Source organism: Canis aureus, chromosome 16 (assembly GCF_053574225.1).
Source record: "Canis aureus isolate CA01 chromosome 16, VMU_Caureus_v.1.0, whole genome shotgun sequence".
Taxonomy (NCBI): Eukaryota; Metazoa; Chordata; class Mammalia; order Carnivora; family Canidae; genus Canis; species Canis aureus.
This window is the reverse complement of record NC_135626.1, coordinates 38684503-38709265: the sequence shown is the minus strand read 5'-3', so window position 1 is coordinate 38709265 and position 24763 is coordinate 38684503. Positions and strand designations below refer to the sequence as shown.

The 24763-nt window shown below is 56.2% G+C and overlaps 1 protein-coding gene across 1 annotated transcript; it reads right to left on the bottom strand.

Moving 5' to 3' along the window:
• Positions 1 to 127: 127 nt before the first annotated feature.
• On the bottom strand, positions 128 to 23971 carry THRA (thyroid hormone receptor alpha). The gene is made up of 9 exons (XM_077853130.1): positions 23790 to 23971; positions 12504 to 12856; positions 10033 to 10100; positions 9329 to 9429; positions 7052 to 7199; positions 6215 to 6420; positions 5065 to 5211; positions 4211 to 4469; positions 128 to 3587 (listed from the first exon to the last, which is right to left on the bottom strand). The coding sequence occupies exons 2-9, from the start codon at positions 12554 to 12556 to the stop codon at positions 3337 to 3339; spliced, it is 1233 nt and encodes a 410-aa protein (XP_077709256.1). The 5' UTR covers positions 12557 to 12856; positions 23790 to 23971; the 3' UTR covers positions 128 to 3336.
• Between the last annotated feature and the right edge of the window lie 792 nt (positions 23972 to 24763).

The following is a 24763-nucleotide window of genomic DNA, read 5'->3' as shown; positions in this document are numbered from 1 at the left end:
GGGTAGAAATACTGCCAAGGCTGGGGCACACCTCTCCATCTGGTCAGTTTGTGGGGTGGGTACTCTGCCAGCAGATGGGAGGATACAGGGAAACAGCACACAAGTCTAAGGGGGGTGCCCAAGGGGGTTATTTTCATCATATATTTATTACATAAATATATAGTAAAATAGACGAGCAACAATTACCATAAAAATATCTTTCTTTAAAATCCTGACCCAAAACACAACGGGGTGAAAAATCGCACGTAACAGACATACTGATTGTCAATGTGGGGCAGGAGTAGGAGCCCCCCAAGTCACCCCTACCGGTCCCCCCTCCCTGGGGAAGGGGACCTACCTCCTTCCCTGTTTCTGGCCACACACCCCCTCCCCCCACCCCAGCACCAGCTTCTCATACATTCAGTAGCGCCTCCAGGGAAGTGTCTCCTCCCCCCACCCAGGAGTTCCTGGGGCAGGAATTTCTGTGCCCCTATGGACGGTGTCTGTGTCACACGCCCTGCCCTCTCCCAGCCCTGTAGACCCGCCACCAGGGGAAGGGGTAGGGGCTCCTCCACCCCCACCCTCCCCAAGGCTGAGCAGGGAGGAGGCTGGATGAGGTATGTGTGTTCTGAGTGATGGGGGGGGATACTGAGATGGAGAGGCGGGTGGTGGGCACGGGGGAGTGGTCATGGCTCTGGCACCCCCTTGTCCTGGCCTGGCCCATTCCCAGCAGTCCCTCCTCCCACCAATACTGCACCTGCTGCCCGGCCCCCGCCTGCCCTAGTGCCCCGGGCCAATACTGGGGGAGGCATGCTAAGCACCCACATCAAGGCCATCCCCCTCATTAGCACCAATGGCCCCCAGGAGAGGGCCCTGTCCCCCACTTCCAAAGCAGGGACTGGGACAGCTGCCTCTCTAGAGCAGGTGCGTGGCGCTCCTGAGTCCCCTCGCTCCTGCCCCACCCACATGTACTTGCTCACACATTCACGCAGAGAAACGCACACATACACCCCACATCACCTAGAGTGAGGGGGGAGGGGTCAGAGGTGGGGGAAGGAGTAAGGGATCACAGCTCTTATGATTGGGGAGGGGCAGGGGAGGGTTCCCAAGTGCCTGTAAGAGGCCAAGCCCCTTCAAGGCCTTTTCTCCACCATATCCATGGCTGAGAATGGGGATGCAGGGGTGGAGGTTGGGATGGAAGGATGGGGAGACAGCAGACAGGTCAGGAATTCCACTGGGCCCCCAGGGGTGGTGTCCCCCCAGAGGAGGGTACAAGAGGGCTTACCCATAGGACTGGAGTAATACAGGAATCAGTACCCCAGGAGAGAGAGAGGATAGAGACAAAGACAGCAGGGGCAGCCCACTAGCCCAAGGGGGGAGGCGGGGGGGGGGCAGGGCAGGCACATGCACAGGTGACAGCAGATGCTCTTCCAGGCCCTCCACCCCTGTGAGAACACCTGGACAGTGGGGGAAGGGCATGCCCTAATGGGCAGCATAGCATTGCCTTCCCGTGTGTATGTGTGTGTGCGTGCGTGTGTGCGCGTGCGCGTGTGTGTGTGTGTGTAGGGGGCTGTGGCAGGCTGAGGGTCAGGGTGGGGTGGCAGGTTCCCCACTGCTTAAGACATTTTGCCCCAATAGTGCAAAGCGCAGGAAGCCCTGGCACCCCTCCCCCTGCCCCTGCCCCATTCCCCATGGCTTCCGGGGGCATCTGTGTCCACCCATCCATCCCTGCCGACGTGCAGCCCTGAGCCCGGGGCCCTCTGGTCTGCTCTGTCCCTCCCCATCCTCCTCCCCACACCCACGGGAGGGCTACCTCCTCCCTCCCTCTCTTCCCTGTGGAGTAGGCAGTGGGCGAGAGCCAAAACGAAGAGGAGGGCAGCTCACCCAAGTGCAGACCAACAGAGCACTCCTCACCACGAGGGTGGGAGGTGGCTCAAGCCAAAGTCCCTGAATTAGAGAAAAGAAGAGGGGAAAGGGGTCCCAGGGGCAGAGGGGCGGCTGGCCTAAAGAGCTTCAAAGGAAAAAGGAGGAGCACCAACCGCCCCCTCTCCTAGGGCCCCAGCTAAGTGCCATTTGTCTAGGCAACCCCATTCTGGTGCCTGCCTGCCCAGAGTCTAGGTTAGTGCATTGAGTGGGAGTGGGGAAGGAAAAGGGCAGAGGTTAGAGAGAGCCCAGAAGACAGATGGGGACAGGGTCCTAAGGGGTAGGCTCTGGGAGAAGCTCACGCATACCGCCCCACTACCCCCCCCTGCCCCCCAGTGCAGCAGCATCTGGATTGTATCGAATACTGCAGGTGTGAGGAGGGCAGGAGTTTGAGCCACAGTTTTCCCTGTGTGGGTGCCAAGGTGTGGAAGGAGTGGGGGTGGGGGTGGGGAGAGGCCCCTGGGGCTGGGCACTTGAAAGGGGAGCTGTGTGGGCAGCAGGGCAGGCTGGTGAGGGGCCAGCTGGCATCCAGCGTGAGAGGTAGATGGAACTCAGCGGGCACGAGTGGCAGAGAGCAGAGGGAGCACTGGGTAGAGGGTGGGGTAGGAGTGGAGGGCGGGGGTGCCGAAGGGGCACAGAGGGGCAAGGCGAGGAGGGATGGCCAGGACCCTGTTGTGGTAACTCACAGCTCTGATCGGCAGCCCTACCCTTGGGGACCTGGTATGGGGGGGCAGTTCTCTCTGATTTGGGGGGAGGAGGGGCAGCTCTCAAAGTGCTTAGGGGTGGTAGGGGGCCAGCCTCGGTTAATAACTTAATATCATCTCTCTCTCTCTCTCATCAGTCGCTCACTCTCTCTTTTTTCTTTTTCTCTCTGTCTAGTTTTTCTTCATTTATCTTCTCCCCTTGCCTGGTTTCCAAAGTGCAGTTAGAATGACTAATTTTTAACCTCCAGGGGGAGGAGCCAAGCCAAGCCTTTCTTTGCACCCAGGCATCTGGGGAAGCGGAGAGGCCCTTAGCCTGGAGGGGGGGAACCTCAGTCAAGGGACTGGGCCAGGGGGCTCTCTCTTGTGTGTGTGTAGGGGCTGAGTCGAGGGCATCCCCCCCACACCCCACATTCCTCTATCCCCTACGGTCAAGATGGCTTGTCCCCTCTTGGTTGTCCCTCCCTCCCCCTACCTTCTTAGAGGACAGGGTCCTGGGAAGTGCAGGACACGGCCCCCCAACCTCCCACACTGTCCTTTTCATAGCAAGTTCATGTGTTTGCCCTGTCCCAGGGCTGGAGGTTCTGAGGAGGGATGGGCAGTGCGGGGAGGGGGGTGTGTGGGAGAGGAAGGAGAGAGGAGGGGTGGGGGGCCTCCCGCAGCCCCCCAGCTCTGCCCTTTCTCTCCACGCTCCTCCCCACCAGCTCCGCACACCCTCTGGCCGCCTGAGGCTTTAGACTTCCTGATCCTCAAAGACCTCGAGGAAGAGTGGGGGGAACAGTTCGGTGGGGCACTCGACTTTCATGTGGAGGAAGCGGCTGGCGTGGCAGGCCCCGATCATGCGGAGGTCAGTCACCTTCATCAGCAGCTTGGGCCAGAAGTGCGGAATGTTGTGTTTGCGGTGGTTGACGTAGTGCTCAAACGCCAGCAGGTATGCCTCCTGACTCTTCTCGATCTTGTCCACACACAGCAGGCCCGAGCGATCTGTGGGGAAGGAGGGACGTGCAGGGGGAGGGGGGGTTGAGCCAGCGAAGGGAGACTGAGGCAGAGGAGCCAGGGTGGGGGAGGGGTGAGAAACCCGCTGTAGTACGTGCACTGGAGCTGGAGCCAGAGGCCCAGTTGAGGAGGAGGCTGGGGTGCTGGGGGCTTGAAGAGGTAAGGAATAAAGACCACAGAGGGGCTGAGAGGTGGGAAGGGAGGGGAAACCTGGAGACAGGGCTGGTGGGAGGAAGTGCAGAGGGGAGGAGGCACAGGGAGAGGGGACTGGGCACTGAGGAGGGATGAGGGATAGAAGGTGGCTGGGGGGTGGGGAACAAAGGCGAATCCAGGCAACAGAACGGATGGGGGGGGCGGCAGAGAGAAAGAACGGGGTAAACATGGGACGAGGAGCAGAGGAGGCATGGGCAGGCAACAGATGGGCCTGGACATCAGAACCCAGGGGGTATTGGTGACAGAGCAGAGCACAGGGGACAGAGAATGGGCTCAGTGACAAAGGGAAGCAGAGAAAAACTATAGGGGTCAGGGAAGAAGAGTGTGATGTGCCCAGGGCCCACCCAACCTCTGGGCCCCTGGAAGCTTCTGAGCCCTCCCAGCTGGTAGGCAGGTACCTGTTGACATTAGCAGCACAGCCTGCAGCAGAGCCACTTCCGTATCATCCAGGTTAAAGGCAGAAAGTGACTTGCCCAGTTCAAAGATGGCGTCAGAGACCACGCCCAGGCCGCCATTCTTGAGCTGCTCCCGCTTGACGGCCATCTCCCCGCTCAGCGTCAGGGTGTCGCTCTCTGGGTCATAGCGGACAGCCGCCCGCAGGGACATGATCTCCATGCAGCACCCCTTCAGGAGGATGATCTGGTCTTCGCAAGGCAGCTGCAGAGTGGCAGGGCCACAGGAACACTCAGCATGCCCCTCCTGTCTCCTGTGGGTGCCCTTTGGGAGCCAGGAGGTCACCACTGGCCTCAGCCAGTAAGGTGTACTCCAAGCGGCTAACCTTGCTCTGGGGCCATGGGCATGGCCTAAGCCATTAAACCTCACAATTACGCCTATGTGAGTTACCTCCCATCATTAGCTCCATCCCACTGCCAAGGAGGAAAATGAGGTCCGTGGGTAGGTAACATGGCCAAGATCCCACAGCTAGGAGGGCAGTCTGTGCCCAGAGGTGGTGCTCACGCTGCTATAGCCAGGATGGCTATGTAGATGTGGGGGGAGAGGGGTAGGGAAGGGTTGGCGAGGCTGGGGACTTGGAGCCTTTGGTTCCTTAGGCATGGGCTGTGTGTGTGTGTGTGTGTGTGTGTGTGTGTTATAGGCACTGGGTATGTGTGTGTGTTAGCTGTGTGCTGACCTACAGGAATCGCTCCCTGTCCAGAGAACCTCAGATGAGCATGTGCTGACACCAAGTGACCTAGGGAGCAGCCCCAGGTTTTCTTCCAGTGTGGCACCATGCCTCTTCCCATCAGCTACTCACCTCGGAGAACATGGGCAGTTTTTTGGCAAAGTCCACCACACGGGTGATGGCCGGGGTGATGATCTTGGTAAACTCGCTGAAGGCCTCTAGGTCCACCTTGTCTCCATCCGGCATGGAGACGATGGGTGACTGGCCGATGTCATCCGGCTAAAGAAGAAGAAGGGGTCAGCTGGGGCTGCAGACCCCTTTCAACCTCTCACTGAGGCTGCCTGCCCACCAGGGGGAGCTCCAAGGCAGGTTGGGGAAGAGGGGCCACCAGTATGTGGGGAAGGCCCCATCCAGGACCTAAGGCTTCTCTTCTCCTTCACCTTGGGGCAGGAAACAGAGCAGAGCCAGAGCTCCAAGTCGGCTAATAATAACAATGATCATAACAGTAGTAGAAATAATAACATAATAATAGAAGCTATGTTTACTGAATATTTAATACAGGAGACACTAGGCTATGTTTTATATATCTCATTTAACCTTATGAGGAGGATGTTCTACTTGCCACCATTTCACAGATGAGAAAACTGAGGCATAGTGTAGCTAAGTAATAAGCCCAAGGCCACATGACTAGTAAGTGGCAGAACCAGGATTAAAACTCAGGCAGTCTGACTCCTGACCATTATACACACATATGCTTGGTCTTGCAGCCTGTGCTCTGAACAGTGTACTGTTCCACCCACTGGCACACTCCACCGGGAACCAGACACCAGTTTTCTGCCTTTACTCACCATATACAACCAACTGTCCATCTCTTCCCTAACTGACCATTCACTGAGCACTCTGTTTTGCCAGGGCCTAACGCAATGCCTGGCACCCATCAGGGGCCCCGAAATGCTGTTACATAACTGAGTCTTCACCCTCTCTTCTCAGTCACTGTGGGCAGGGAAAAGAGCAGCAGCTACCCCTGCTCTCTGGAAATTCAAGGAGGAAGGCCAGGTCCTGTCCTCATGGAGCCCCCCAGTCTGATGAAATAGGCCATGCTCAGACAGCAGCAACATATACTCAGGTGTATGAGTCAGGATTGCCAAATTGTAGAGAGCATCAGCTTTGGGTCAGATTAAACTAAGAAGGCTTCCTGAAGGAGGCAAGACTCTGAACTCACTCTCCCTCCTGGTCACCTGGCTGCAGCTCTTGGGGGGGGCGGGGAGGCCTCTCTCCTTACCAGGAATTTCCGCCTCTGCTTCCAGTGGCTACCCTGGGCATTCGTGCTGCGATGGGCCTCTGTGGCAACATGGATCAGGTCCCACTCTTCGGGAGTGGGCTCTGGTCGCTGCTGCAGTGATCGGATCATTTCCTCCTTCCGTCGTCTCTCCCGGTTCTGCTCAATCAGCTTGCGCTTGGCCACCCGCTTTGAGTCATCTAGAACCACTATCAACAGCAGAGAGACACGATGCCCTTTGCATGGCACTCTCCACAACCTGTTCAGAAACTACTCCTCCCAATGTACAGGTTGGGAAACTGAGGGCCAGAAAGGTTAAGTGACTTCCCAAATCACCTAGCAGTTGGGTGGCGCAGTCTGGGATCATGAGAATCAGTGCGACCACATCAATGCTAATTTGAGCTGATCCAGGTGACTCGCATATCCTGGTCTAAAGGGTTCCAATAAGTGGTTACTAGAAGACCCTGCTATTTGATCTCTAGCCGATGCAAGATGCCCTCTCTCACCCAGAAGTGGGGTACCTTCTCTTATAGTCAAGAACCCTGTGCTAGGGTGGGATGCTCAGGACTCCTTTCTACCTGACAACTCTCTCTAAAGCCCTGGAGTGCTGAAAGGCAGGTAGGCACTGGGGCCCACATGTAGGGCTCAAAGAGAGATCCTGTTTCCTTTTCCTCAGGGCAGCAGGGACCAAGATCCCGAACATTCATTCCACTATCAGCCTGAGGTGGACTGTCACTCTGCCTTGAGTGTCCTGAGGATTCCCTGGCAGGAAGCAGTCATACCTGAAATCACCCCCACCCGCAGCCATCTGGCTCAACTCTGCCCCCTGCAACCCCTTACAGTCCATGGCCATGCCCACGGCGATGCACTTCTTGAAGCGACAGAGCTGGCACTGGTTGCGGGTGATCTTGTCGATGACACAGCAGCTGTCATATTTGCAGGAGTAGGTGGGATGGAGGTTCTTCTGGATTGTGCGGCGAAAGAAGCCCTGGGGTGGAGGGAGATGAAGCATGGAGTGATCGTGATTTCCCCTTCCCTAACCAACCATGCAGTCCACTGGGGTGTGGGGGGATTAGTGAGGGAGCCTGGCATCCTCCTGACACCAGCAAGCCCAAGATCACTTGGCTGGGTCAAAGGACCATAGAAACATGTGCCCTCAGCTCCTAGGCTGCTGAGGGGCAGGGGCAAGTGGGTAGTGGTGGTGGCAGGGGTAGGGATGAGGACCACAGTACAGAGACATGAGCCTGGGATGGTGTCAGGTGCTATGACGCCTGAAGGAAGAGCAGCTTTGGAAGTCCAACTGATATCTCATTTTCCATCTTGCTAACCAACTCTGAAAATAAAACTGACCTCCCCAAACCGTTCCTATACATGGTGCCTGCTGCTCATGCAGGTGGAATTCTTGAAATGGGGCAGGGGGTAAAAAAAAAAAAATCAAGAAAATGCACTGTGTATGTGGACCCTACCAGCTTTAAAAGAAAATGTTTAATTCTATATATAGGGTTTCATCTTTGCTTTAAAGGAAAAACCTGGGCAGCTCGGGTGGTTCAGTGGTTTAGTGCCGCCTTCAGCCCAGGGTGTGATCCTGGACACCTGGGATCAAGTCCCATGTCGGGCGTCCTGCATGGAGCCTGCTTCTCCCTCTGCCTGTGTCTCTGCCTCTCTCTCTCTCTCTCTCTCTCTCTGTGTCTTTCATGAATAAATAAAATTAAAAAAAAATAAAGGAAAAACCTCAAGAATCAAGATGGCAGTAATAATACCAAGAATTAACATGTGCTGAATGCTATGAGGCACTTAAAAGCATTTTTTTGTTTATTTTTTAAAGCCATTTGTGGGGTTTTTTGTTTTGTTTTGCTTTGTTTTTTGGTGCATCATCATATTTGATGCTGTGTCAACCCCATGAGGTAGGAACCCATTTTGAGACTAGGAATCTGAAGTTTGGAGAGAGTAAGCAATCTGCCCAAAGTAATACTGGCTAGATGGGCAGGAGAGCCAGAACTGGACCTGACGTATGGGACACAAGGTCCGAGTTCACAGATTCTGCAGTGCATTGAAATCATCTAATGCACTTATGAAAAAATACCAATTCCTGGGTCTCACTCTAGACTTACAACATCAGACTCTCTTGGGGTAGGGCCAAGGCATTTCTGTCTTTCTGGGATGCTCCTCTAGGACTTTGCTGTCCTTGAGGGTGAGGATCCTTGCTCTATGTTACGCTATTTGTATTGCTTCCATGAACAATGCTACAGGATGCTAAACCCCGGGTGCTCTTGGCTTGGTTGATACTAAGAAAGAGAGAAACTGGAAGCCTTAACATATTTTTAAATACTTTTGTTTCTTGGAAGGTCTTACATTTTCACGAGGTGATGATCCTGGAAAACCCTAGCAGGTTAAAATGAGCAAAGTGAGATCTAATTAAGGCTCCCCAAGTCTATGACCTTGTCCCGTCTGCCCAGGGACACTCTGTCATCTTCTCCCACTCTGGGCCCCACCATGCCCCGACCCCCAACACTGGTTCTCAACCTTCTAGATGCAGGGGAAGCAACCAGGGAACCAGTTTCAAGGCAGAGTCCACGAGGCTTCACCACAAAGAGGTCTGACTGAGTGGGGCTGGAATGGGACCTGGGGCTCTGCACTGAACCCATGAACCACATTTTGAAAAATGATGTTTGTTTCTAGTGTACCTCTCTTGGGTAGGCCATGAGCAGCCCAAGGGCAGGGCACATATTACATCCCTCATAGCTGATACACCAAATGGATGGACAATAGCTGGGATTTTTATTGAGCGCTTCTTATGTGCTTGGCACTGTTATTAAATACTCTCCATGACTTAGCTCATTTAATTCTCCCAACAGCTCTCTGAAGTAGTAGGTAGGACGGTTATGCTCATTTTATAGATGAAGAAATTGAGGCCCAGAGAAATTAGGCATCTTACATATGAGTGGCAGAGCAGAGATTGTGCATGAACAAATGAATGAGAGAGAGCAATGGTGGAGCAACAGGTGGGCTTTAGGTGACATGTTCATAGGGCTGGCCTTGCCAGGTGCTGAGGGCCTTAAGGTGGGTGAGATGGGGGCTCAGGTGGCAGGGGAGGGGCAGGAGCTGGCTGGTCCATACCTTGCAGCCCTCACAAGTGATGCAGCGGTAGTGATAACCGGTTGCCTTGTCCCCACACACGACACACTGCTCGTCTTTGTCCAGGTAACTAGGGATATACCCTGGGAGGGAGGAAGGGAGGCAGGCAGGCAGGCATGGCTTGGGCCCCCAGCAGAGAGGCTCCTACACTTTCTTCTTCCCCCAACTTTTTCCTTCCTGGCCCATCCCCTAGCCCAGCCTCCTTGAAGGGTTTTGTGTCCAGGTAGAATCCTGGAGACACGTCAGAGGTCATCTTGTCCATCCCCTTCCCTAAGAATATGGAGAATCCCAGTTCTTCCGACTGCCCAGTTGGGGATTTTCTCTTGCTGCATCTGAGGGGCAGGGAGGGGGAATGCAGGAGAAGCACATGTCAGCAGCTAATCTCTGGAAAATATAGTCCCTTGGCTCCTTAGCCCAGACTCTGATTCCAGGGTGCAGGGGGGTAGGGCTCAGGCAAGGGGGTTGCCGGAGAAGGGAAGAGGCCCTTCTTGACCTAATCCATCCTCAAAGGCCGGGGCATGCCCTCTTCACCCCTCTAACCTTCAGACAAGTCGGTCCCAAGCCCTCTAGGAAGCTCTCCCCAAGGGACACAGGAGCTGCTGGTCCATGCTCAGGCCCCGAAAGAGCCCTGGCCTGGTTTAGTGGGGTTGTGGGTGGGGAGGAAAGGCACACACAGCCTGGCTCACCTGACATGCTGGTTTTCAGGGAACATTGGCCGTTCTTTCTTTTTCGCTTTCCATCTGGTGACCTGGCACTGGATGGGGGCAAAGTGGGCAGAATCACAGAGCAGTCTCTTTGGGCAGCCCCCTTCTCATCCACTAGGTTTATATAATCCCCCAGGCCCCACTCCCTCCATCTTGTGTCCTCATTCTACTTCCACCCCTAGGTCAGGTGACAAAACTGAGGAGGGTCCAGCTATCTAGAAGCTTTGAGGAGAGACATAAAGGGCTTGGCTGGGACGCAGGCACGTTCTAGGGCCCAAACACACATTACATGCACATGCATACACATGCACACACGCGCATTATAGATCCTTGAACACCCATAATCCACAAGATATCCATACGTTTAAGCCTTCAATACATGACACCTATGCAGAAAGAATCTTCAGGACACGCTTAAAGCTATATAACCTTTAGAGCACCCAGATATACGTAACATAAGACCAGCACATCTGAATGACTAAGCCTTCAGTATAAACCTAAGCATAGTAAATAAGCAACAAAATCTATATATCTATGAAATTTTCTGGGCATTCTCAAATGCATTATATGACCTCTAGGATATGCCCGTCTGTTACACAACCCTCTGGAGAGACACTTAATAATACCATCTCCCTCCCCCCAGTGAACATGTTGCTTGATTTCCAGGTCATGCACACATGGTGAATAACCATAGTATTGAAAACATATAGTGCCTAGCAACTAGAACCTAGAACCTGGAATATGAGAATAAGAAGAGACTTCCAGAGTCACCCTGTTCATGGCCTCCATTTAACAGAGCAACAAACCAAAGCCCCACTGTGGCCTGGTGACACTGGGCACTGGAGTCAGAGCCAGGACAAGGACTCTGGACCCCTCCATGCAAGGTATCAGCAACCCTCAGCCACTGCACATATATGTCACTGGCCTCTGCCCATATGTGTTACATAACATCAGCACACACAGGTTATATAAGCCTCTACATGCATGCTCGGATTGTATAACCTCCCACACCCACCCTGCATGTGGCATACTGCAGGGCTCCTCCCCCCAGAGCCTGATGCGGCTCCCAACACACTGACACAGTGACCTTGGCCAGGGTCACAGTCACAGACAAGTCTGTGTTCTAGGCCCCCAGGGGATTACCCCTGTCTGATTTCTACAACCACTGGAGACTCAGATCTCCCTCCTGCCTCCAGTAGGAGTAGGTGTGGGAGAACTCCAGGCCTTCCAGCCCCTAGTTGAGCTGGCGGTTTTCAGCAATTATGGCTCACAGCCTCTGGGTGCAGTCCCAGGGACAGCCACAAGGTGGCGCACGGACATGGGGGGAGGGGAGGAAGATGGGGGAAGGAGGGTAGTGCTGGGGACCAGGAACCTGCATTCTTACTTTTCTCTGAATTAGGAGCAGACTCTCCCAGACTCACATAAGTCTGAGCAGGGAGGTACAGAGGCTGCAAGTGAGAGGTATGCAGTGACAGGCCAGATCTTTTTTTCAGAGGCCCTCTGGGGTGAGGCTTTGGGAGGGATACCTGAGGTGTCCTATACAACTGCCAGCTTCATCCACTTCCTCCATCCCTCCAGGGACCTAGACTTGGGCCCCAAGGCTTTGCCTGGCCAAGCCTCTGGCCTCTTGGCTCAAGATCTGGTCTCCAAGGCAACGGCCACACTCCTCCCCAGAGCACCCTCACCCCCAACCTCTCCCTGGCCATAGGCACAGGCTGTACCCAGCTCTTGGGGCATCATGCCAACTGGGACAGAGCTCTGTGCTACTTAGGGCTGATGGGAGAAGTGGAGACCCTCTGGGCTCTTCAAGGGCAATGCAGATAATAGGTAACCCATCCCTAGTTGTGTGTACAGGGCTGATTCCTCCTCCACGTGTTGAGTAAAACCTTCAGAGCTGGCATTCACTTCCACTTCCTGGGAGGAGCCGCACAGCAGTGCTCGCTCCTGCCCATGAACAAGGAAGAAATTGTGGGGCTCCCAATAGGTTCCAAATATAAGCATGGGCCGTGACCAACAGTCACTGGTGCATGTGCCCTGAAATGTCATGTCCCATGCACCATGGGTTCTGGACCACACAGTAGTCTGGTAGGAAGAATAGGAAAACGGCAAGGCTGTATGCATTCCACGTGCTCAGGTAAGAGCTGCCGAGGGACACTGGGAGGGCATGTGAGATTTCCTAGCACTGTCAAGAGAAGAACCACATGCCTGCTGCTGTAATCGCTCTGCATCACCTCCCCCCTCCAAAATGGACATCTCTCAATCCAGGTGCCTAATTCCCTGCCACATGTGGCCATGACCTCACCTCCTGGGCAAAGGTAGGCAGCAGATATGCTGGTCTCATGCCCATCCCTCCAAAGGTGCTTAAAAAGCCCAAGCTCAGTTCTCGTTTGCCCAGCCAGGTGAACATGCCTGTTGCCTAGGAATTGGCATGACCTGGCTGCCAGACCCATTACCTGTTCTCCTCTGGGTCTGACCCACACTCCACCTTGCTTGGCTTCTGTTCCATTCACTTCAATTCCATCCAGGATGCCCTCCAGCACGCCAAGAGACTGGGGTGGGCACAATGGCCCCCCCGGCACACCCACAGGCCACCCACCCCCTGCCACCCAGGCCCTAGGGCACAGCACCCATGGTGCCTGCCTCAGCACTTGGCCTTTCACACCATGCCCTGTGCCCCAAGGGGGGCGGGCGGTGAGAGGGGCCAGGGAGTGGCAGGTGGTAGGGCTGAGGGCAAGGTGGGTGTGGGTCCGAGGAGGGGTCTTGGACTGGGGGAGTAGCTTTAGAGTCTTGTTCTGTCCAGAAGTCCCTGCAAAGAGAGGAGAGAAGCAGGGATAAGGCAGGGCCATGGTAGGAGTAGGTAGATAGGATTCCTTTGGTGGCAACATTTTGGGCTCTCGGGGGCTCATAAAAAGATGGTGGGGGGCATGGAGGGCAAGCACAGGGAGGGGATCGGGACAATCTGTTAGATCAACAGGTGCAGCAGGCAAGACTGGAGATACCCGTTCTAAGCCCCAGACCTGGGAAGGTATGGGGGAAAAGAATGAGGTGATCATGTACCATGTCTCAATCCTTTTTTTTTTTATTTTAAGATTTTATTTATTTATCATGAGAGACAGAGAGAGAGAGAGAGAGGCAGAGACACAGGCAGAGGAAGAAGCAGGCTCCAGGCACCGGGAGCCCAATGCGGGACTCGATCGCAGGATCCCGGGACCATGACCTGAGCCAAAGGCTCAGCCACTGAGCAACCCAGGTGCCCTCCCATGTCTCAATCCTGATGTTCAATCAAGCACCTGTCCCTTGACAAAGCACCCATTAATCGTTAGCTATTGCTACCACCCCTCTCGTCGAGTTTTTGTAAGACTTATCAGTATTGGGATCCCTGGGTGGCGCAGTGGTTTGGCGCCTGCCTTTGGCCCAGGGCGCAATCCTGGAGACCCGGGATCGAATCCCACGTCGGGCTCCCGGTGCATGGAGCCTGCTTCTCCCTCTGCCTGTGTCTCTGCCTCTCTCTCTCTCTCTCTCTGTGACTATCATGAATAAATAAATAAAATCTTTAAAAAAAAAAAAAAAAAAAGACTTATCAGTATTACAGGGCAAGAGGAGACCCAAAATGAGCAGTTTTCAGCCCAGGTGCGGGGGGGTACTCAAGAAGGAAGCGTGGGGTGTGGGGGCAACATCCAGCGATCATGAACCCCCACCTGAGTGCCTTTATGGAGAGAGATGTTGAAAATAATGGGGAGCTGACATCCCCCCTGCTGCTGACCAAATTATGACTCCCCAGTCCCAGTCCCCCAAAGACTCCAGAACTTCCTGTCCAAGGTCCCAAATCACACTTCCCAGCCTGAGGATCATACTTCCCAGTTGGCTTAAGTGTGCTGCCACCCACCAGGACAGCAAGGGAAAGGGGAAAGGAAACCAACATGTGCCACCTGAATACATAATATATGCCCCCTCCGGGGTGGGCATCAGAACTCTACAGATGAATTTGCAGGCTGGATCATTCATTCCCATGCATGTAGCTAGGAAGCAGGTGACTCCGGGATTAGAACCTCACAGCCTGTCTCAACGCTAGTGTTGGTCCACTAGCTGGGGTCCAGGGCAGTGCCAGCCCAGGGCCCACCGTTCTGTCCACACCGCCCCTCTGACCACAGGTGACAGACCTGAGGCATACTGCAGCCTGTGCACACACAGGCAGGTGTGGGCATGTGAGTGGGGGACAAAGGGTACAGTTCCCCACACACAGCCTCCATCACGTGGCTGCAGTTGCAGACACCTCACTCCTGGGCCCCCCGCCCCACCCCCAGGAACTGATAAGGAGCCAGGGTGGGAGGGGAGACAGAGATAAGTCAGGTCACTGGGCAGGGCAGGGCAACAGGACAGGGCCTCTGCACCCCACCGAGCCCCCAGCTGGAAGAACATGGCAGGAGCACAGAAGGGTGGCTCATGGTGCCTCTGCTACCCCCACAGACCAGGACTGGGCACTGGGGGCTGGACAGGAGACTGAGGGGGGGGGGCAATGAGCGGGGAGTCTTAGCCCAGGGAGCCGTCAAGAAAGTAGGTCAAGTTTTTCTTGGCTTGTGAAGAAATTCCTGTTATAAATTTATAATGGCGTAGCCAGCCCTAAGGGGTAGAGGTAGGGGGAGGAGAAGGAGTGGGTGGGGATGCCCAGGGACTGGGCACTGGGGCCTGCTACTTGAGAGGTAGGGGGCCAGGGAAGTCGTAGGGGTGCGACTGCACAAGTGAGGGCTATTTTGCGTCACCTCTGTTTCCACTTCTATCTGCGCCCCAGCGAGGCTTCCTTTGGTCCTCTGTCTGCATTTGAATGTGTGTGTGTGTGTGTGTGTGTATGTGTCTGTCTGTCTCTCTCTCTCTCTGGGTCTGGGTGTCTCCCTGTCTCCCCCCTGAGGCTGTGCCTCGGTGCTTGGCACACCCTGGCTGCGGTGCTGCCCTCGCCTGTCTCCTGCCCACCTGGCACGCTGCCACCACTTGTTTACAGAAGCTGGAAAAATCCACTCGCCAGCCGGAGGCCCAAGCGCCCCCAGGGATGGGAGGAGGCAAGCACAGGAGTGGGCATGCTGAGAGAAGGGCAGCCCCCAGGAGCAGGCCCTGGGGGCAGGCCCAGAGGACCAGGGTATATGGGAATGGGTATTAGCAGCTGGGGGCCAGGCCAGGCGGGCAACACTAGCAGCAGCCACAGGGCCCGGACAGCTCCTACCTGGGGCCATAGCTCCAAAGGACCCCCTCCTCCTGCTCCCTGCCACTGCCAGTTGCTACAGGGCACACCTGGGGTAGTGCCAACCTAAGCCACCATGTTTATTTTCCCTTCCTCCTCCCCAGCCCAGCCTTCACTCCAAATGTGTCTGGGCACTGCCAAGGGCTTGCACGTGCCTGCTGGGGGGAGGGTCAAGCTCTCTCTCTGCCCCACCTCTGTGCTGAGCTGAATGGTGCTCTGGTGCCCTGGCCATGCTGACCCTTGTCAAGGGGCAGAGGAGCAAGGTGCTGCCCTCATGCTCAGGGCACCCTCACGTGGCACCCAGCAAGAGCCTGGAGAACCCCGGGGGACCCCTGGGCTCTAGGGACATACCTGGACCTCTGAGACATCATAAGAGCAAACAGAGGGTCCAGCATGCAGGGAGGTGGATAGCATGTGAGCCTGGGTTAGTTGTGGGAACGAAAAGCTCAGCCGGGAAGAGGGGGTGAGGTAGGGATGTCCACCCTGCAGGGCAGCCTCTATTCCCTCTTCCTGGAGTCTAGCTTAATTCCCCAAGCTCCTTCCTGGCACTCGGCCTGCAGAGGTGGAGGCTCAGCCTGAGGAAGGGGAGGTGGAGCTGTGGGGTTCTGAGACTAGACTGGACTGCCGGATGGCAAGACCCACCTGTCAGGTGGGCTGGCCACCCACTCCCTCTTTGTCGGATAAGAGCTGTTGGGTGGCAGTATGGGCAAGGTGCCCGCGGAGGGGGAAGCATTTCATTAAGCTTAAGTGCTTTTGCAACGGGGTGTGGAGGGGGACAGAGACAAGAGGCCAATGCAGCATCCATGGGCACCATGCCAGGTTCCCACTGCTGGGCTGCCCCACTCTGTAGTCCTGTGGGCCCAAGGGGCCTCTCTGGCCCCAAATTCTACACACACGACTCCTCTGAGTGTCTGCTCTTGGCTTTGGCCCCATCTGTGTGGGGCCCTCGGACTTTGTCCTTAATGCTCTAGAGAAAGCCCAGCCCTCCTCCTTGCCAACCATGAAGGAAGAGACACACATGTATAGAGGGGGCTGAGAAAAGTGGAGAGAGAGGAGGAGGAGAGGGGCAAAAGGGATGATGGAGGAAGAGGGGGAGAAAGATGAGGAGAGGCAAGAACAAAGAGATGGGCAGGGGTGGGGGGGTCGAGCTGGGATGACAATGAAGTAGAGGGAAAGGCAGCAATGAGATGGGGGATGGGGGACAGAAGGGGTGAGGTAGGGAGGAGAGACAAATGAAGGAGAGGGGAGACAAAGAGAGAAAGGTAACAAAGAAAGATGGGTGGGGGGTGCTTCATGCCCCGCCTAAGTCCCACCCCACAGAGGCTGGGGGAGGGGGGAAGTAGAAATGGTTTCCACGGTGACAGCTGGTTCTTGGTGGCCTGGCATGTGGGTTATTAATAGTGCTGTGGGTAGGTTCACGCCTCCCTTTCCCCTTCCCCTTTGCCTGATGCTAGGGTGGGGGGCAGTACTCCCCCCCCATAGCCTGGCATCAATACCCTGACTCCACACTATGGGTGCCAAGAAGGGTGATGCTAAGGGGCCCAGGTGGCCACTGTAGCCCAAATATACACAGGGGCATGCACAGGCAAACACAGGCATCTGTGTGCACACAACCGCTGTGCCAACGTGGGCTCCCACGGGCAGCCACAAACACCAATAGCCCCAGGGAAGTCTGGTGAGAGTGAAGGCTACAGCACAACACAGGCCCCCGTGTGGAAGGGTAGGTAGGCACCTCTTAGGGTTAGGACCCTCTTTCTACTTTCCCAGGTCACCCTATTTTATTCTCAGGTATGGACTGAGTAGGACTGCCCCACCCAACTCACTGTTAGACTTGTGCCAGGAAAGAGAAGAGAGTGAAGGCGGGAAGAAAGGTACTATTTGGCAGGAATGAGATGGCAGAGGAATACACAGACCAGCTTGGCAAGCAGGAGGGAAGAGAAGAGGGAGGCAGCACTCCTTGGTGGGCTCTCACTGGCCCCCTGAGATGGGATTCTGGAACTTAAGAGCAGTGACCCTTAAGCCTGCTCTCCTAGCTCACCAAGGGGCCCTGGAGGCTAGAGAATGAGAGATGGGGGTAGGGGATATGACATGGGGGGCGAATGGTTACTTAAACAAAAGATCCTCTCCCCCCAAAGAATATAACAGGAAACTCCCCCCTGCAGATCAGAGACAGAAAGACATAAACAGCAGCCTTGACTTGGGCCAGATGCCCAGTATTAACATCAAAGACTGGAAAGATTGTGTGCATCCTACCCCCCCACCCCCATAACCTTAACCACCTGCTGCTCTCCTCTCCCCCTTCCCACCCCAGGCCAGCTCCAGTCAGGTATCAAGGTGGGTGCCCAAGGTCTAGAGGTCAACTCCATTCCCCACGCCCACAGCCACGCTCCAGAGCTTAGCCTCTTCCCTGCCAACCCACAGAACTTCTTGCCTCTGTCCCAGTTCCCCTCCGGAACGGGAAGGGAAGCAGGAGATCCAAGTAGCCAAGAAGGCAGTTAGGAGCACCCCCAAGCTGGGCATGGCATATTCTCCCCCCCTCCCCGCCCCCACCCCCCACCCCCAGCAGCCAGCCGGGGAGGGTAATCGGAGCTGGGAGCTAGGGCAGCTGAATGCTAGAGGCATGAATGTCACGGGGCCAAGGCACTCGCTGCAGATGGCACCATGGGCACAGAGCTTGGGGTCCTCCCTTCCCCACTCTCTTCTTCCCAGGAGGCCATAGAGTTGTCTGCAAGCCCTGGGGAGCATCGCCCAGGAGGGAAGGGAACCGTGGAGGCGCAAAGACAGGCAGGGATGTTCTCCCAGGCACCCCAGGGACGCGGGACTTAGCCCCCACCCAGGCAGAACTGGCAGAGGCAGAGAGAGGGGGCGGGGAGAGGGAGGGAGAGTGAAAAAGGGAGAGAGGGAGGGAGGGAGAGGGAGGGAGGGAGAGAGGGAGGGGGGGAGAGAGAAAGAGACGGCGCGAGCGCTAGAGAAGGGGGAGAAGGGGAGGGAGGGAAGGGGAGAGAGAGATTGAAAATTGTGTGTGTGTGAGTACGTGTGCGCGCGCGAAAGAGACAGCAGGAGAGAGCGAGAGAGCGCGCGAGCAAGTGAATGCAGCTGAGTCTCCGGCACACACACAGACACGTGCAGACACACACACTCACCCCGCATGCGCAGAGCCCGGCGCCCGGTTCCAGCAGATATTCAGAGCCCTCCCCAGCCCACACATGCATAAAACACGCACACATGGATGCGCGCACCACACACCCACTCACTGATGTGTACAAAAACGCCGATAGCCACCAATAGCCGATAGCCTCGGGTCCGCGTTCCCCTTCCCCCGCCCACGCGCCTGGGTAAAAGAGAAAATGAAACAGCTTAGGCTCTGGAAGCCAAGAACTCATCTCTTCCTTACAAGAGGAAGACCGGAGGAAGGAGGGGAGGTGGGCTGGGGCTGCTCCTTGCCACTGCTGGGGGTGAGGCTGTGCCTCTGGCCCTAACTTCTAACCTGAGTCCCCTGTCCCCAGACTGAGGGCTCACCCTCAGAGCAGGGACGAAACCATAGTATTTCCTGGGCACCAGTGAGTTCCACCTTGCTTTCCTTGTCTTCCGGGGGAACTTCTGTCCCCTCCCTCTGGACCACTTCATACAAAGGCATGCTAGAAGGAGGCCCCCTTTGTTACCTCAACCTTGGCCTACCAGGGAGGAGGGCAGGCAACCCACTATGCCCGAAAACCGAAAACCATATGCCTCCACCGCCACCACCATCACCACCACACACTGGCCCCAGATGCCTCTGTGAGAGATTGGGAACGATCTCTGGTTCCAGGGGGCAGGTGGATCCCCACCCTGGAGCATGCAGCCCCCAGAAGAACAGGAGAACCCATGGGCATTGCTTATCAAGCCAGGACGTGACAGGGTTTGACCACAGGTGTCAGGCCACATTATGTTATTTATCCTCGCTTGGAGTGAGGGGGCATCATTGTCTCCAGATGAGGAAAACTCAGGCCAAAGTCAGCAACTGGTGAATGGCAAAAACCCAGCCTCCCAACTCCCAGCCAGTGCTCTTTCCACTATAAGCATGCTTGCCTCCCTCCCCAAGAGGCACAAGTCCCCTTTGCAACCGTGAGAACTGGAGTTGAGATTAACTTCCCAACCTTGAAGCTCCCCAGTGACCCACCACAGGGCATCCCTGTACGGTCTTTGCTTGCACCTGCAAGAGGAAGTGCTGAAGAAAAGGGATTTGGGGGAGAGAGGAATCTCATCACCAGACTCACCACAGTAGAGAGGCAACTCAGGACAGACCCTGGCCCTCAAGGTGCCACACCCACCCGCTGGTCTTTACTCAGTGCCACCACCCTTCACATAAATGCCCCCTTGGTGCAGGGATGGGGACTCTGGTATCTATCAGCTGGTGCTAGATCCTGGGTGACTAACTAATGGTTAGGTAGCTGGACGCTGGGTCTCCAGCAGAGAGGTAGGGTGTTGTACTCTACATGCCAGAGGTAGAGGGGCTCCAGCTTGCAAAAACTTGTAGGGGAGAGAGATGTGATATGAAGGCGGAGGAGGCTGGAGATTAGGAACCCACTATCCTCCCCAACCCCCACCCCATTCCTATGAAGTCTGGAGATCCAATTCTCTACCCAGCTTCCCCAAGAAATCCAGGGGATCCCAGACCCACAGGCTTCCTCATTATTTTTTTTTTAATTTTTATTTATTTATGATAGTCACAGAGAGAGAGAGAGAGAGGCAGAGACATAGGCAGAGGGAGAAGCAGGCTCCATGCACCGGGAGCCTGATGTGGGATTCGATCCCGGGTCTCCAGGATCGCGCCCTGGGCCAAAGGCAGGCGCCAAACCGCTGCGCCACCCAGGGATCCCAGGCTTCCTCATTATAACAGCTAACACATACAATGCTTTTATGCACCAAGCACTTTTACAAGCATTTTATATATTCTAACTCCTCTCATCCTCAAAAAGCTGAATGAGATACGTATTACCATTCTCAATGTACAGATAAGGCAAGGGAGAGGTTAAATTGATTGCCCAAGGTTATACAACCAGCAAGTGGCAGAGCTGGGCCTGCCAACCCAGGCACTCCAGCTCCCAAAAAAGAAGAAGAAAAAAATCCCTTCTCTTAAGCATTTTATTATCTGCTAAAGGAACAATACCTTGTTCTTTGATCCAGCTGTCTCCCCTGTGACTGAGCCTCAACTTCCCCTTCTGTAGTGGCCAATGGATTATCTAATGTAGAACCACTACCAATGCCACCTCATCCAAATAGGTCATGGCTAGAGGGGAGCATGGCTAGAAATGCTTGGTGCCCCCTGGGTTCTGGGCTCCCTGCTCCAGTACCTCCTGCCCCAATTCCCACTCTGGGCTGGAGCCTACACTCATGAGACAGGGCCTCACTCAGCCCCCCACATAATCTGGGCAGCTGTACCCTCAGGACCAGGCTCTGAGGCTGGGCAAAGGGCACAGCTGTTGGGCATCTCTGAGGTGGATCTCAGCTGCCAGGGGTGTGGAGAAAGGCCATTGTGAGTACTGCCACTGACCCTGCTCAGTTGAGCCCTGCCAACTCCCGCCACTGCCCATGGGGGTGACTGTTTCCAGTGGGTCAATGTGGTGGGGAGCCTCCTCACTGGCTCTCTTAGGAGCTAGCTGGCTGTAGGCCGCATACCAGGGGCTTCCACTCCACTGGTGTGCCCTGGCTGAGCATGCCAGCCTAAGAGGTCAGTGTGTGCTGTCACTGACCCCTGTCCCCCCCTTCTCAGACCCTAAAACTTGCTGCTGCAGCTGCAGTGCTGAGGAAGCGCAGGATGTCCTGAGCAGCCAGCTGAGCCCCCCACACCCCCCCACCCGAAACCTCTTGGTGACCCCAGAGGCAGGGCAGGCGGGGCGAGGGGCGGGGTTTGAGGATTAACAACTGGAAAAGTATGAGACTCATCACTGCCAGTTCCCAGCTCTGAGAAAGGAGGCTGTGGCAGAGACAAGAACATGGGTAGACAGGGGGCAGCGACCGGGTGAGAGAGAGTTCCAGACTGTCAGAGAAACAAGGAGAGGGGAAAATCAGACACAGCAAGACAGGGCAAAGAAAGACAGCGCGTTAGAGAGAAATTCCAAGTCAAAAATACACATCGCTCACCCAGACACTCACCAGCATACGGCCTCCTAAGGAAGGCTTCCAAGTTTAGACAGGAGGGCAGAGGTGGGAAGAGGGGCCAGACTCATGGTGGGAGGCAGGAACTCCGCTGGGGGCAAGTCAATGGCCCCAGGAAAGGCTCAGGGAAAGGCTCAGATAAACGACCCTGGCAGAAGCCGCTAGATCCCACATTTGCTTTTAAGGTGGCGATAGGGACCGCTCCCTAGGAGCTGGCTCTCCCCAACTCCACCCCCTCCCCCCCAGCAGCTAGGATAATCTCAGCTGCTGGAAGCCATTGGACATTGCTTCAGCCCCATGACTCGGCCCTCTGGAACCCCCCTGACCCTGCTCTCATTGCTCTTGTTTCTCTGTCCCTCAAAAAAAAAAAAAAAAAAAAGGCTGAGAATGGAGGAAGACAGGAGGAAGCTCAAGAGAAAAAAAAATCTACAACTGTGTGTGCATCTAGGGGTGCGCCTGACTGCATGGCTACAGTGTACAGTGTGCACGTCTGGGGGTTGTCTGGACACAGCTGTGGGCGTGGACCTGTGACTGCATAGACCTGAGCCTTGTGAATGCCTACTGCACCTGAGTCCCTGAGACTGTGTGCAAATGAGCACACCTGTGTCTGGAGTTCCCAGTCAATCAATTAACAAGTATTTACAGAGCACTTCCTGTGCTAGGCTCTGGGTGGGATCCAGAGCTCCTGGAGTGATTCTCTGAGGTCTTAAGGAGCTCACCACCTAAGCAGTGGGGGGATGACAAGTGATAGAGACTGATAATATTATCGTGAATGCATGTGTTGCACCATTATGCAGGAGGACTCTTTTCACAGAGATGAATTTGATTTTCCTTGGAGTAGAGGTTTTGTTGTATCCAGAACCTTAGAGATCCACAGTAAGAGTCCAGGAAAATACTTGTTGCTAAGTTGTATACACATGTGTTGATGTGTAACTGTGTTTGCTTTTTACTGAGTGACAGGCACTGTCAAGGCAGGCAATGATGCCTGTGTGACTGGGCTCATGCTAGCACGTGTGTGCCTGTGAGTGACAGGGTCTTTTGTAATGTGCGGCTGTGTGCAATTGCTCTGTGTTCATGCATGCATTCGATAGTGACTTTTTCTGTGTGGGTGACAGCAACTCCTCCTTGCCCCTGTGTGTGACAGCATCTCCGTGTGACCCTGTGCGTGGGTATGTGCATAGGTTGGTCTCCCCACTCTTGGTCTCCCGTGGGTGTGTCCCACCCCTGTGAGCTCTCCCCAGCAGCGGCAGCCTGCCTCTTCCCTTGTCCCCATGTGGGTGTGTCCAACAGCTCCTGTCCTTGAGTCTGCCTGGGTGTCCCTGGGTGTGCATGCATGTGGCTGTCTGTGTGGGCATATCTCTGTGCCTGCATGTCACATTTGCTTCCCCTCCCTCATGGAGGACAACAGCCCCCTTCATCCCTTCCCCTTCCCGGGGCCAGAGCCAGCATTGAGGGGCAGGCTCCTATCCCACTGGCTTTCCTTCTGCGACCTCCACCCCTGTAAACGGTGGCTCTCTCCTTTGGCCCTATCATCCCTGTCCCCCGCCCCAGGCCTTTCTTTCACACCGGACAAGGGAGGGCCCCAGGCACAGAAGGGGCACCAGAGACACGTTGCAAGGGGAGGGAAACAGGGGGGGCAGACTACACAGGTCCCTTCCTCCCTCTCTTCCCCAACCATACTAGCTTGCAACTCTCCTGATCATCTAGGGACCCTCAAATACACTCCCCCCTACATACACACTCCCTCCCCTCCAAGCAGCGTTTTTGCAATTAGGAGTGTTGCAACCAGAGAGCCATGCTCAATTGGGGAGGCGGGTGGAATGGGGGGGGAGGCTTCCCTCTCCCGGGGCCTGTGCAAGCCCACCCCCACCCCACTCAAACAGCCATCCGCAGCTGCAGGCGCCTTTGCAAAGGCCACTCAGCCTCGGCCACGGCCTCGGCCTCTGCCTGGGAGGCTAGGGGTGGGGGCTGGCGCGGGGGGGGGGGGGGCAGGCCTCCGGCGCACCGTAAACAAACCGCGGCGGGCGGGGGAGCTCCGGCGGCCGGCAGCGGGGCCGGGCCCGGGAGTGCGCAGCAGACGGGCCGGACAGAGGCCGGGCGGGCCCTCGAGGGGGAGGCCTGGACGCCATCTCTGCCGGCGAACCCCGGGGCCCACCGACCTCCCAGCAACACCTCCCTTCCCCAGGGTGTAAGTTGCGAGCTCCCGGACTGTGACAGGGTGACCGGGACGCCGGGGAGAGCCGAGGCTGGCAGCAGGTACCCCCGGCGCCCCCAGCCCGCCGGGGAGCTGGCCCCAGAGCCCCACGGCTTTGCATAATCAATTGCGAGGCATTTGCATATTAATGCCCCCTCGCTCCCTCCCTCTTACCTCGGCGTGGCGCGCTGGACAGGGCTGGGCAGCGACGCAGGGTCTCAGCGCCCCGTGCCGGGGGCGTCCATGGGGGGCCGGTGGGGCCCGGGCCGCCCGCCTCCAGCGCCCGGGTGTGAGTGCGAGTGAGCGCGGGGGGGGGCGGGGGGCGAGTGTGGCGGCCCCGCGGCTCCTCCGGCAGAGGCGGCGGCCGCTCTTGGCTCCTCCCTCCCCCGCCCCGCTCCGGCTGGGGCTCGGGCTCGGCGCGCCCGGCCGGCTCGCGGCTGCTCCCTGCAGGCCGCCGCGCCGCCGCCGGCCCCCGCCCCCCGCCCCCCGCCCCCCGCCGCGCCCCGGGACCCCGGCCAGCCGCCCCGCCGCCCCTCGGCCGCCTCTGCCCCCGCCCCGCTCGCACTCGCCCGCCCCACTCCCGGCGCCGCCGGCAGGAGTGGTGCTCGGTGACATATTTTAAAAAATAGCTTTGGCTTGCTGGAAGAATCGGAGGTTTTTGGGTTTGCACCACGGGGATGGAGAAGGGAATATAGACGGGCCGCCTGCACCTTCTAAGTCGGGGAGAAAGTCTAAATACCAAGCCCTAGGAGCTTTAGAATTTGTTTCTGAGTTCAGGGGCCCTTCTTTGCCAGTTACTCACTGTGTGACCTTGAGCAAATCACCACCGCTCTCGGGACGGAGCTTCCTCAACCTTAAAATGTTAGGGCTGGGCAAGTGACCCCTGAGGTCCTTTCTCCCTCAATCATCCCACGTTTTTAATCCTTTTGGAGGTTTACTCCCTATTACCCCCTCCCCTTCTCATTTCTAACATTATTACCTGATCCACTGCCTCCTCTTTCAAATGTCACCCTCTTTCAATATAGGCTTTCTATTCACTGCCACCAGCTATTTCCTCAACAACTGGTCCCCTTGGTGAGCTGGGGAGGGGGCAAGGCCTGCCCTACCTCCTCAACTCTCAGCCCTCCAGTGGTGGTATTTCCTCTTGT

Excerpts from the sequence above, each read along its gene's own strand:
- THRA (XM_077853130.1), bottom strand. The coding sequence starts at position 12,556 with ATGGAACAGAAGCCAAGCAAGGTGGAGTGTGGGTCAGACCCAGAGGAG. Across the intron at positions 6,421-7,051 it reads CGTGGGCATGGCCATGGACT|TGGTTCTAGATGACTCAAAG; the intron begins GTAAGGGGTTGC and ends TGCTGTTGATAG. Across the intron at positions 5,212-6,214 it reads AGCAGAGGCGGAAATTCCTG|CCGGATGACATCGGCCAGTC; the intron begins GTAAGGAGAGAG and ends CTTCTTCTTTAG.